The sequence below is a fragment of the Dromaius novaehollandiae genome, chromosome 4 (assembly GCF_036370855.1).
Source record: "Dromaius novaehollandiae isolate bDroNov1 chromosome 4, bDroNov1.hap1, whole genome shotgun sequence".
Taxonomy (NCBI): domain Eukaryota; kingdom Metazoa; phylum Chordata; class Aves; order Casuariiformes; family Dromaiidae; genus Dromaius; species Dromaius novaehollandiae.
Window position 1 is genome coordinate 58,646,747 of NC_088101.1, and position 14,394 is coordinate 58,661,140.

At 35.3% G+C, this 14,394-nt stretch overlaps 1 protein-coding gene across 7 annotated transcripts in view; it reads right to left on the reverse strand.

Moving 5' to 3' along the window:
* FIP1L1 (factor interacting with PAPOLA and CPSF1) overlaps positions 1–14,394 on the reverse strand; it is a 45,936-nt gene that overhangs the window by 24,626 nt on the left and 6,916 nt on the right. For 3 of the 7 annotated variants that reach the window (XM_064511153.1, XM_064511150.1, XM_064511149.1), the window contains exons 5-10: positions 12,506–12,567; positions 11,066–11,173; positions 9,967–10,097; positions 9,611–9,679; positions 7,076–7,185; positions 4,588–4,695 (exon numbers count right to left, since the gene is read on the reverse strand). In XM_064511153.1, coding sequence (XP_064367223.1) covers positions 4,588–4,695; positions 7,076–7,185; positions 9,611–9,679; positions 9,967–10,097; positions 11,066–11,173; positions 12,506–12,567 — 588 coding nt within the window. The remainder of the gene's footprint in view (positions 1–4,587; positions 4,696–7,075; positions 7,186–9,610; positions 9,680–9,966; positions 10,098–11,065; positions 11,174–12,505; positions 12,568–14,394) is intronic. The other 4 variants (XM_064511155.1, XM_064511154.1, XM_064511151.1 and 1 more) reach the window with 3 other exon arrangements.

Below are 14,394 nucleotides of genomic sequence, written 5' to 3' on the forward strand. Positions count from 1 at the left end.
ACCTGGATCAGGGGACAATATTAAAGATGAAACCTATTATTCACTCTGTAAAATACTCTGCAGCCTTGAACAAAAGATCCTTCATCCTGCAAGAGAGCTGTCTTTGCTATCTACAGACTAAATACCACCTTAGAGCACCAACTTGGCTGTTCTTATTGGCACCAAGGTTGTTCAGATTTTCATACCCGAATGACATATGGTATACTTTCCTTATTGCCCCAGATAAAACACACTGCCTACTTCAGACAGACAAGAGTTGGAAATACAGACTGAGAGTTGTTCTTAGAGCTCAAGCTTGCTGGAAAGAACAGAAGCCAAAAATTCTTGGTAACAACACTGTAATTCTTGGTAGCAAAAAGCAATTAATCTTAATTAACCTTATCAAAAAATCCATTAGTTTACTTCTAACAACAAAATAGATGAAACACTTGAGAAAAAAAATAAAGCTACTGTATCTCTGTAAAAAGATAGATTTAGCCTTGGCATGTTGAACAAATTCTAGCACTAATAATTGCATAAGGCTAAATTTCTCCCCCAATTTCAATTTTTTTGTTCTAAATATATTTTAAATTTCCCAGATATACAACTCAACAGACAGGAATATATATATATACACACACACATATATATATATGAAGATATTGTTATCTATAGTCACATTTCTCTGTCACCAGACAACCATCCCTTAGTGCTATTTCAACTTTCCTACACAAATCCTCCATAACTGCTTAATAAGGATTCGTGGGATTTTTTTAATCACTAAAATTTCAAAAACTATGATGCAAAATAATTAAGAAAGGCAAATTGTTGAAAACAGGCTTTTCTTTACCTATTCAAAAAATGACTTTGAGTACTTTCACCACAGCTTTAATACTGCCCAATATGCATATTTTTTTCTAACATTCTGTTGCACTATCTTGTTTTAAGGCTCTCTTCAGAAGTACTCCCACAAAATATAATGCTCAGGTAAAGCAAGGAAGGACAAGCTTCATGAACGGCTGTTATTTCCAATTATTTCAGGGTGTCTTTCTACATTTTTGGTCCCACATTCAAACAGAAAAGAATATTAATTTGTAGTTAGATAAAGGCGAGATTTTATATTGATACTTAAAAAAAAAAAAGAACAAATATAGTAAGGCTGAAGTGATTACAGCAATCCCATTCCATTAGGGATGCCAACAAACATGTCAAAAGGCTTCACACTATGATTTCATTTTCCTCTTCAGAGCACGAGTCCAAAGACCTTGTGCCCACCTTCTGGCCCAGAGCAAGCACCGCCTTGTCCTCATTATACATTTACAAAGTGATAAAGCTGCAGAAACAAACTCAAGAATTCTTGGCCATCTCTTTTTGCCATTCTTTTTCTTGGGCGGGGGGAAATTGTCAGAAAAGTACCATAATTCTTATCTTAAAAGGTAATTATAACGATTACTAAAAAAAAAAAGGTAATGAAGTATAGATCACAGGAACTAAACCAAAGAAAATGGAATACAAGAACTGTACTACAGAAAAGCAGTACTTTACTAACAATTATTAAAACACAAGTAAGTGAAACTAAGAAGAGCTCAAGGAACAAAGAAAAAACCAGGAGTAGTTCAGAAAGCAAGCATGTCAGGAAAACTGTGAACATGAATTAACAGATTCTAGACTGAACCCTCTTGTCTAGAGGGCTGTATCTGAAGGTCTATACAGCTTCATTTAATTAATGTAATTAATTTTGATTTGAAGAAAGGCAAGCTATTTAGAAAAACACAATCCAGAATTTAAATTTTCAATGACAGAGTTCACAATAATTGGCAAGTTATTCCAGTCCATGCTGGAGTTAATGAGTAAATTTCAAGTTTGAATGCATCATGCTTTAGTTTCCACATCAGTGAATCTATTAAGTTTATGCTCATCAGATTGAAGATCTTTCTACTATAAAATTCTGAACCCTCATGCACGTACTCACATAGTCTGTTAAGAGACTTATCTTTAAGTCTCAAAAAGCATCTGAGATCTTTGTGACACAGTCGTCAACTGCAGTATCATTAACCAAACCTCTAAAATTAACTTTCTGGGACTTGCGGTGGATTTTTTTCCCCCCCTTATCATGGCTGAATAATAATGCTACACTGAGAGCGAAGATATGATGCCATGGGAAAAAATTAGATAGAACCACTAAAATTTAAAGCATAATCAGTCTCTCAAAATCTTCAATAAATCAACTACATAAGAACATAATGAAAATAAAACAGGATTCCACCTATGCCAGAGCAAAAAATTATGTCACAAGGATCTAAATGGCATCTATTAAAACTAAAACTTGGTATTTGTGACACTGTGGAAATATAATTTTGAAGACTGAAAGTATCTGAAGTATACGGAACTTTTCTGTTTGCAGGCCAAAAACAGATGAAACCCAGAAACCTAGCTTTATAGTGAAGTTATAACTATTATTCTGATACAGATCACACAAAATCTGCCTGCTTTAAGGCCCACAATTTCTAGAAGAGGTTAAAAAGCAGGATTCGTTTAGGTCAACTGCATGAGAAAATGAGGTATAAAATTACCTTATTAACGAATCAGGAAAACAGACATACATCTGTGTTGTACCAATAAAGGAAACAACAGTGGAGAAAAGTGACAGTATTTACCAATAGCAAGATACGTAACAAAATGAAAGAAGGACTGGGAAAAGCTTTCAGGAAATTTCACAATAGAAATCCAAGGGAAAGAAAATAGACTTCCAGTTTTTAGAAGAGGAGTTCCCAAATTTTTGTTTCTGGTGGACTACCAAGCAGAGTAATACAAATAGCAGGGAGAGCAGCTGGAAGCTGGGACCAGCTCCAAGTTCTGCCAGACTGATAGCTCTGACTCCAATTGCTCAAATATCTCAATTCCAATGAAGCCTGAAAAAGACACAGTAGGCACTAAAGCATCAAGAATCAATTAGATTTTCCAGAGATAATCTTCTATCTAACATCCCATCCTAAAAATCTGGACCTCTGGAATCCGATAGCCTAAGTCCAGAAAAAAAACTCTGCTACACTAATTATTTATAATGTTTTATAATGGTATCTCAATTACTGTTCTGAACAGATGCCAACTTCTTCAATGAGGGATGAGTCCAGGAATTCGCAGTCATGCCTTGAAGTGAACAAATTCTCTTTTTCCCTGAGAATGCAATAAGGATTTCATTATGTCCTCTATCAGAAGAGTTTGAGATTGAAAGGGAGAAAGGCACATGTTCTCTTGCAAATGGAGCACCAGATGACATCTCTCTCAAAAACATAACCTTCAAACCTTCACTAAAGCAAAAGAGGCATCTCAGAGTCCATTATTTAACAGTTCAGCAGTTTTATAAGAGACGAATCTGAAGCCTTGGATCCTGATTAAGTCATAGCAAGTTAGTGCATGGGGGAAATTTCAAAGACCCCCGTCCCCCCACTCCCGTTACTATCTAGCTTAATGTTCAGAAGTTAATCAGACATTACTATGCTTCTGTCTTGGTGCTGTCTGCAAGGGAAAGAGGGGGCTTGGTTTGTCCCTTTTACACTAAGGGCACCTGGGATACAGACGCATTCCCAGTGGATACCCCCAAAGGCACCACACACGTGGGATGCACACGAACTCAGAGCAGAGTTCATACAGAATATAGCTTGAAAGCAGCATTCCAGCAACTCAGTGAATGATTCTGCTCTAATTACAGAATGGTTATTTGTAAGCTATTCACACTACAGATACTGCCCTCCATAGAGATCTAATTGGAAAAGCTATCTCATATGGCAAGTTGAACTTATTTAGGTTCTACAGAGCAAAGAGGGAAAAAAATAAAATAGAACCAATTACATTCCAAATTCATAGCTGCAGAGATCACTTATCTCCACTACAAGAAAGAATATAAGCAATGAACCGTTTTTACGAAAAACAAATTTTCAAATTTCATAAAAAAGCCTAACTACAAGATGCCACATTTATTCACTAGCTTACAGAACTAAAAATTATAGAAATATAATATTCTTTAGAAATCTCTATTTAAAATGTTCCTGTATTCCTACTTGTCTTGCTTTTGCATCTTTATGCTTTGTCATCCTCCTCTTGAGGACATCCTCAACTTTGCTGAGCTCATTTATTGCTTACTGATGGGTATAATTAAGAAGCAAACAAATCTAACACAGAAATTCAGATTTTGTTATGATACATGGAAAAGACATTTCTCCAAAATAATTTAAGATCTATCTGAATTTGTCATATGAGCAATAATTATGTTTCTATCTCCTAAGCTAAAGCCTCCATATTCCTAATGAGTAGTATTCTTGTTATACCTCAAAGAACTTATTTATTTTCTGGAGAATTTCAACTGGCAGGACATTATATGGAAGCACCTACTGTGCTCAAATAAAAAAAAATACAAAATTATTTTAATGTTTGCTTTCAAACAAAAAAGCAAAACACACTATCTGTTCTCAGACTTCCGATTAAAGGGAAATATGTGCTGCAATATCTATGCGTAAAATCATCCAGGAAGTGATGTGGCAGCCCTGACTAGTAAATGAGGAATTAAAATGCTAAATTAGGATCATGCCCTCATTTTTTTTTTCTTACCTTAATTCGGGTGATTCGGCCCTCCTATATCGCTCCTGCCACTTTCCGATGCCTGAACTGGCTTTTCTGGAGGCAGTGCTTGTCTGTGACTGAGAAGAGGCGCTGTTTCTGGTGAGATAAATTGTCTAGGTCTTTCTTTTCTTGTGTCTCTATCTTTTCTGCTCTTTGAGTTCCTCTTCTCTTTATTCCCAACTCCTTACCAATCCCCACACCAATGCCACTATACCCAACTGTACCAGTTTTCCCTCCCTTCTACTGAGTATATCAACTACTGCTAGAAGCTGAGAAAAGTTTCACAGCTACATCAGAAATGTTCCTAACAATTTCAGCAATAATGCTATGGCAAATGCCTCACAGCATAAAAGTAATTGTTTTAAATTTTCAAAGAGCTGGAGTGCTGAAAAATTTCTACCCAGATAAAATGATCTGTTTAGGTAAAGAAGAAAAAATACTGACCCATAAAATACTAACTGGTTATAAAGAAATTAGTAATAAGCTTTTCATATACAGAAAACACTAGCTGCATTCTGGAGACATCATTTGAGTAGAAGCATGTAATGCACACAGTCAAGAAGTATTTACTGAACTAAGCTCAGCCTTCTTAATGAACATTTTTCTTTCAGAGTCTCTTCTCACAGCTCAGTGGAAATACCTTTCTCCCTTACACAAGAACTTACGTTAAGCTAATGCATCCAAAAGAGCAGATATTAAATATGGAAAGAAATCAGCCTTGCCATCGTAACAACTTATAATTACAATATTCACACTAAGTTTATAGAAAATAATCTACAATAACCACCAAAACACTCAAGTGGTACAACTGGTATGTAACAGTTTTTTTCCTCTTTATCTACTCAACACAATAAGTTTATTTACTGGCCTCTCATTCTTTAAGATAGCAAAAATTGGGAAAGTCCATAGAGAGAATGAACAAATCTCAGGTTTCTTGGGAAAAATCCTCCGATTAACAACCTTCATACTTTGCACTTCTAGAAATCAAAAGATGGTCATTTATATCTAAGACAGCCACCTTCACAAAGAGGAAAAAAAAAGCAGTAGGTAAAGAAGAGGCACAGTAAGAGATATTTATCCTAGCTAAAGCTTGTAATGTGCACGTGTATGACCTTATTCTCACTACGTATACAAACCTATGAAATGCTTTTTTTTCTACAACTTTAAGTTGAACTAAATTTTAATACCCGTCATTAATTACTTTCTAAACTATTTTAGAATTTCCCTGTCCAATAATGAGATGTATGCAGAACTGAAATTCTATAACAAGTTCTGTTCTGAATACAGATTTTGAATCATTACCCTGTGAATAGTATCTTGAATTCTGAAAACTCTGTTACCAGAATGACACAAACTGGAAGCAATTCAGAAAACAAAAATAAAAAATAGAGGATTGGAAAAAAGTTCAGAAGATTTAAACTATTTCTTAGACAAAGAAAAACTGGCAAGTAGAACTGAAATCTACTAAAAACAGAGCAGTATAATTTGATAGCAGAAAGGAATTTAGGCCATCATGAGAAATTATCTAGGAGTATCAGAAAAGCAAAATACAAGCAAAAGTATCACACAAGGTTTTTTTTCCCCCCAAGAGAAACATATTTGAGTGTTGAACAGACTCTTAAAGGATGCAGTAAATGAACATGAGGTGCCTGTGACTCGTCTGAGATAATTACCAATGAAGCACAAAAAACCCAAATCATAGATATTAATCTTAAACTGTTGATGATGAAAGCAGGTAACCTGCTATACTTCCCTTGCCACCATCTATAATAAAATCCCTTTTAATTTCCACAAAAATAGAACTCCTAAGCAGAATCGCTTGTTAATTAGAGTAAAGCAGAAGCATGGACTCATTCTGAGCTGAGTTTAGGATCTCAAAAAGCAGTAGCTTAGAATTAAAGGACAGAACTTGTTAAAGCCTGGGGCTGGGAGAGTGAGGGGAAGAGACACTACTAAGGAAGTCATTCCATGCATTTCAAAGAAAGTATAGTAAAATATTCAAATGTAGAAAAGCAAAAGCTACCTTGCTGGAAAGAGACTTGTTTCCAGGAATCCTATGGACTGCTGAAGTTGCAGCTGTCTGATTCAGTTTTTTTAATTGATAAGGTGTGTTAACTAATGCACACACCTACAGAGGGGACACACTAGCTAGAGACAATTTGTTGGCTAATCTTATTCTATACAGATAACATGGTTTCATACATCAACACCTGTATTTTTATAGCTGCCTTGTTATTTGATCCTGTTGCTTTTTCTCCTCTTTCTTTCTACTTTCTCTTCTATGAACAAGCAAGAAGATAGCACAGAATTCATGTGTAAAGGTGACTGAAGATTAAAAGTGATTAGGATCACTCTTCCTCTCAGTTCTACCTATCACAGAAACACAGTCTGCTCTTTCCTACGGAAATCATGAACTTCAAATACATAGAGGCAACAGTATAAAAAAGCTTTTGGTCTTGAGTTACAACTAACTGACCTGTTTGTTGGAATTCCTGATTTGAATAAGGCAGGAGGAGATGTGAAATCAGCTTTGGTCGACTGCACTGCCAACTCTTTCTCCAAATTTCCAGTTCTGCCCTGCTGTACCTTCAAAATAATGTTTTATCATTAGTTACACCTCAGAAGTATTGTAACCTTAACACTCAAAATAGCACACAGGCAACAAAAAAAGACAGTAAGTCCAATTTTAATCAAAAATACCTGTCGCCCTTGCACAGTCCTGTATGTACAAAATAACAGCTTAATTTTAAAAGAAGCATGATTATTCAAAAATCTTCAAAATCTAAACCACGGAGATGTCTAACAAAACAAATCACAAAACAAGAAAATGAACACATTCTCTCTCTGCCTTACTGACCATGATATCAATTAACCACTTAATTTTTGAGTCATACCAGTAACACTCAACTCATACTCTCAATTATGAAAACTTTACAAGATTTCTCATTAGTTCAGATTAGATACTTTAAAAACATACTGCAGTTTCTGAAGTACTGCAAAATTCCAAAGACATATTACTAAAGCTATGCAAGACCTTAGGTGCAAATATTTCAAATACTGTTTGATTTCAGCAGCACATTATATATGCAAGAAAAACTACTTACATGGTTTAGTATTAAAGACAAACCGGAACTGACCCAGTTTTTAAAGACTCTCTCACTGTACTATCCACACAGCTACATTTCACTCTTCAGAGTGCATTTCTAAAAAAGTGTCATCCCAAGTAGAAACAGTAGCAAAGAAAAAAAAAATCAAAATATTTTGAAGTAAATAGCCAAAAATGCAATGGTCAGTAAGACAGCTCAAACCCCAGCATTTCAAACTGAAGAGGAACAGTTTTTAACTATATAAAAAAGCATTTTTTCTAAAATCATAAAAGCAATTTCCATTTATTTAACTTGCATATTTGGATACCAGGGATTTTAGATAACAAAGAGTTTCATAAATAGCAATATATGTGAATTAGTATATGAAAATCTAGCTAGCTTAATCATGGTGTAACACGATATAGGCTCTGATCTCATGGATTCTTATAGGCAAGTGAACGATTAAGCTTTTGCAAAATCTTGCTGATAATCACACACATCTCTTTCCCACATCCACAAGAGACCAACTGCATATAAATAGTTAAGATTCATTAAAAATTAAATTAAACTTTAGTATCCAGAAGTATGAAAAATATTTAATAAGAAGAGGTTTTTTAAAGGATTTTTCTGAAAAATCTGTAAAACCTCAATTAATAAGTAACTGAAAAACACAGACAAAGTAAGTTCTTGCCAGTCATAGATGACCAATCTAAACATACCATGTAAATAACATATAACTTCTAGTAATTCCGAAGAGCTGAGCAATTTATTAACAGAAGTATAAAATAAGCCTGTTATATGTACACTCCTCCCCTTCATTTGTAAAACAGGTGACAAACTGTTACTTTCATACAACATAAGTATCTATACTGATTCATCACTAGATCCCCATCACCCTTGCCAGAGTCAATAAAGAGACAGAAATTGGGGAAGTATTGGTTTGGAATACTTATCCTTCTTCCCTCAGGACAACAGTTCAGAAAAGTTTGAGCTCATAGTGACCAGCTACAATGGGAAATCATAACTCTATTGTCCAACATCTCATTAACACTATTACTATGAAAAATAAGGAAGGGAAAAAGCCCCGGGAACTTCTGTTCTTTTTAAGACAAAGAAAGTAAAAACTACTGCATACCCTCAAACAGCACAATGAGGGGAAACAAATCACACCAAAGATACCTGGCTACAATTGATTCTTCTGTTCCAGAAGCATACATAAGAAAGCTACAAACAGTTCTGAGCTGGTTTAATGAGAGTTCAAGAACAAAACTGACAACATATTGAAAATAAGCAAAATAAATAACCTCTGTATTTTAAACTCAACTTCAGATTCAAACAAAAGAGTAATTTTAAAAATGAGAGATTGAAAACAATGTTCAGCTCTAAAGCTGTCATACAGATTTTTCTGCTTTGTGCAAATCAACATTCCTTAATGGAAAAATACTATAGATACTTGATTTATTGCCATCTGATCACAAATAGACAATCAAAAAAATGAACGATTGATTTTCACATCTCAGAGTTGCCAAGGATAAGTGTTACAAAACAAAATGTAAGAGCTACAAAGGCCACAGGAAAAACAAACATGCTGTAATCTACAAAAGCTTCCCCAGCACATCTGCACAAATTCTGCACAAACAAATGCACTACAGCTAAAAATAAACCATCATATAAAGCAAAATTAGTTTCACTTAGAAATCTGTTAGTACACCAGGCCACTAACTCACATGCTTGCAGAAGGATGACAAACAAAGCAACAGTTTTTAATCAGCGTTTTGTGACATACACAGAAAGTCACTGATGCAAGATGAGAGTTTGAAATAACGGCTACGTCCATTTCAACTGTTCTTCTACCAGTCTGTGGGTAATGGGAAGCAATACTCGACAAAAATGAGAGCAACCAACAAAAGTTTACTAAAATTCACCTTAAAAAGATGGTATCTGCCATCGAGAATCTCTGCACTTGGTGTTACTTCCATAGCATTGTCTTCGGCCTAAGTTAAATAACACATTGCCCATTAAGATACCATACAACTCTTAACTGATGGGCCACATTCTGAGTAATGGTATAGATACGATCTAGCTGTGTCTGTGACACTATCCACACAAATTGCCAGTGAAGCAACACAGGAACATTCTGGGCTTGGGTTGCGGGAGGGTTGGGGGGAGTCAGGTGCAAACTCTAACAAATGCACTGTACTGGGCAGAACAAGCTTATGACACACAAGCAGCTTACAGGGGAAAAAAGCACGTAGAATATCACAAAAATTGTATTAATTACCGTAATTTTATTTGTGGTTGAGGTAACTGGTAAAATTTCAAGACCCATTCGTATTCTCTTCTGTTTTTCACAGTAAGCTTTCCAGGTATCTTCATTGAACCCATAGTTGAAATAATCAGAGAGGTCAGCCCCTTTAAATAGAAAAGCCCAAGTTTTTAGCATGTTACAAAGATCATCTTTTCTTTTTTCTGTTTAATTTCTATTTTAGCATCAAATCAGATCAGCTATGGACCTGAAAGATGCACTGCTGAAATGCACGAAATCTCGTATCAGACCATATACAGTGTTCACAGCTAAGACTAGAAGAATATTCACGCTGAGTGAGAAAGTGCATCGTGCCTAGCATCCTGTCTCAGGGATCAAGAGCAGACACCTACAGAATAGTACAGGATATTACAATCCTTATATCTTTGTAAGTTCCATAACTTTGTTACGTGTTCAATGAAGAACCACTCCTTTTTGCTTGTTCTGCACTTAACTCCTCATAGTTTCATTTGAAACCAGTGAGTACTTTCACTACCAGAGATAATGGAAACACTCAAATACACAGTGTATATTTCAAACACTAAACAGTCCAAACATCACTGTCAAAGGCTTTTCTCCCCCCCACCCCTCCCTCTTTGTTGACACTATTTGCACTGCCAAAGCAACATGGAAACACTGGAACAAACTACACAGAGCAACAAGAGGTACTGCCAATAAAAAAAAATGCTGGTATTAGACAAGTCTGGCCAAACCACTTGAGCAGGCTGGACTATATTCCTTTCTGCTTTATCCTCTGTCATATGGCACAGATCAATGGCAATAACCTCCACAGAAATACAGTTTTCCAAGCAGAGTTCAGGAAATACATGAATTTGAGGGCAAGTCCTGCGATTGCTTTTTGCTGACATCTATGTGTGCGATGTAGACTAAGAAATGTGGCATACCTACACACTCTGTGGCACAACACAAAGGCATCAAGTAACTTATTTGCTTTCTGTAAGTAATATTGTACAGTATCTTCTATCTATAGGGTAGATAACTTCTATACACAGTAGATGGGAACTATTAAAATAACCTACCGAAACTTATCAGTTAATGTTAACCAGAGCATTACCTGGCTTTCTCCAAGGTTTATCTTCAAAAGAATCTAAATCTACTTCCAGAAGTGGAACACCATTAATATTCCCTGGTGCATCTAGATCCACCCCTTTTACTTTTGCACCTGTGAAGGAAGTTAGAAAGTTAGAGCCTTCTGTCTCTACTAAAATCAGTTTTAATAGCTGCAACACATTTGGAAAAAAAAATCAGATTAAAATTTAGTAAGAAGTTTTGAAAGGGAAAATTACTTCCTTCAACCAAAACAATTAAACATAGAAAAGACATCATAATATCTATCTCCTCCTTTTAAACCTTTGACAGAAAAACACAGACCACACTGACAGCTCTTTTTCAGCTGCTATTACATCCTCAGTACTTTAAGTCCCTGTGCACAGATTTACCTAGGTAGTCAAGGTAAGAACTGAGCCTCTGGCACATTCAAAGAATGACTTAACTGCTGGTGAGCCATGAAGCTTCCCCTACTGCTCCCCTTGCCACCAAGTCAGAGCTGTCTACCTGCTGGTCACTGCATTTTGCTTTTTCCAACACTTTTAGGACCTTCAATGGCCCTTAAGGGTCAAAATCACTTTTCGTTCAAGGCTTTAGAGATAATAATATTTAAGCGAGAAAATGTAAAAGAGACAGATGACTGCTAAAACAACTCACTCATTAACAGCCCATTCAAAATGAGCTTTAAGCACAATCCTCTTAATGTGGTTCTACAGCTAAGTGTGATCCAGAACTCTTACCTTGAACTCCAATTTCATATATTACTAAAAACATACATGTCACAACCTGATTTTACGAATCTGTGGAACTCTAGAATTACTTATTTTATAATGCCATGAATACCTATAACTCTCTCTGTCGCTCCTTTTCCAGATAATTTATTTAAGCTAGACATCTTACAGATGAACGATAACGAAATATCATGATGTCCTCAATACACATTAATCTTGATAAATATCATCAGATTAATATTTCTCATTCGTCACTGATGATATGCAAATGAAAGTGCCAGGGAACAAAGACTTCAGAAACATCTGCATGTAATTACTTTTACCTTAAATGATGGCAATAAGAGGTTATGTACCTACAAGCCTACGCATTTTCCGCAACCTTATAAGCTTACCTGATTAAAACAAAAAGCAAAAAGAACCCAAAATCATCCACTCTCTGCAAACCACGCCACTCAAGACAAAAAAAAAAGAAAAAGATATGTATATGTACTCAGCTTTTAGATGCGTTTAACAAAAACAATGCAATACACACTGAACAGTTTAAGAGCAGTAGTAATTTTACATTTGTCTAATTCACTGTCATCACACCAAAACTTTTTCGTAAACACCCTGTAGACAAAAAATACAGACTATGCACACATGCATAAATGTGGGCTACATATCGGGTTATTGATTTTCTTGCATTTTTACTAATATTAGCGTGCAAATTTTCTTACCAGAAGATCCATAAACTCGCCCTCCTGTCTTAATATTGAGATTCACAGGTGCCGCTCCGTAACTTAAAGAAATTAACAAAACTGAATTAGACAGAGAAAACTAAGACAAAAGAAAAAGCAAAGCTTAACAAAACAAGACTTAGCTAGATCCAGAAATAAACTGGACCCAGGCTCAACGACCATCTTGAATCTCTAACTTTCCAAGCTGGTAACACTGTAAAAGTAAAGAGATCAGCCTAGGAGCAAGAGAGTGTACCTTTCCATGCTCAGTAGCAACTTCTCCAACTAATAAACAGTTGTGAAGCAAGTCCCAGTCACTCTTCCTGAGTTGAAAGGATAAAGGCCTTGATAGAAACAAGAGTGGACAGAACCAGAAGAAGAAAGAAAGGAAAAATGAAGTTCATTTAGGGATACAGATGACACTAGGGAATAGGGTAAAAACAAAATGAAAAAGAAAGAGTTTAGGTAGTAAACCTTCTCTGCTTTCTTGGGTTTTTTTTAAGATCTTTTCTGCTTTCATAATTATTCCATTTAAGAAGTGGAAAATACAAACATTCCTCTAAAATGATTGAAAAGTCTGTCTGTTTCAATATACTTTTAGCAAGCACCTATCCTTCTGTCCAGCTGGGGTGGGGGGGAAAATCTATCTTGTCCCATCACACAATAGGCCCCAATAAACTGAACACACATTTCACTTTCTAAAAGAACAATGACAACCCCCATCTGGACTAAGAAAACTTTATAAATAAAAATGCAATCAGAAATCTAGGCACTAAGCTGATTTAGCTACTTTAAAAATTACAAAATGGCATTACTGTATAACTAGAAGGCAGTGTACAGTTTACAGTACCACCCCCCATGCAGTTCTATTTTTCATTTGTGTCTGTACTGCAGTAGTACAAAACTGAAAAAACATTTATCCTTATGATCTTTGTATTTGTACATGACTTTTAAAAAAAACTTTATGATTTTTTTAAAAGTGATTAACAACTACATGAAAAATCATTTAATCCTATATAGGAGTTTATTAAACTGAAGTTAGAATGAACAGCAATGTTAAGGTTGTTTTAGAAGACTGCTTTTCCGTGAACTTTCTGTATAATTTGCTCAAAAAAAAAGATTGTTCAAAAGAACAACCATTTCAATACAAAGCTTTCTATTCTAATTAACTATTTGCTTATTGTTTTCTGTATTCATGGAAAGAGCGGCACCAAATGCATAATGTAAACTTCTGTTTTACTCTCTCAAATTTGAGGTGACTGCCTACACCACCACACGCAGCACTGCTTGCGAATTGTTCAAGCAGACAAGCTATTGAAAGCAGAGAAATATGGAACTTAAAGAATTGCCATTTTTGATATTACACTCTTTTGCACAGTTACTTTAGGGTATGAAATACTGTAAGTTTAAAAATATTATACATGTTTCAAAAAAGAATAAACTACCTGAATTCTAAAGTTAAAAAATACAATAACATACATGAGTTAAACCTACCTGCAGTACATACAGAATTAAGCCCCGGTATACTCCATTTTTATAAGCATAAAAATATTAGGATTGCCAACACAAACAAGCAGACCACTTCCCTGAGAAAAATTCAGTGTAGTGAAAAATTACATTTCATAATTTTTGGTGAAATTAATGCTCTTCAAAAGTTGTAAGTGAAAAAAACTCTATCAACAGAAGGAATATGGAGCAAATAGCAACAGCAAAAAATTTCTTGTACAGGACAAATGCCTGAAGCATGACCTTGAAAAATTATCTCTAGGGTCCAGTAGCTCCATCTTGAAGTACATTAAACCCCTACCTGTGAACATCATTAAGAACTGAAACTACCTACTTATTAGAATTGTATACACTACAAGGACAAATGTTTTTAATGCTTGCCA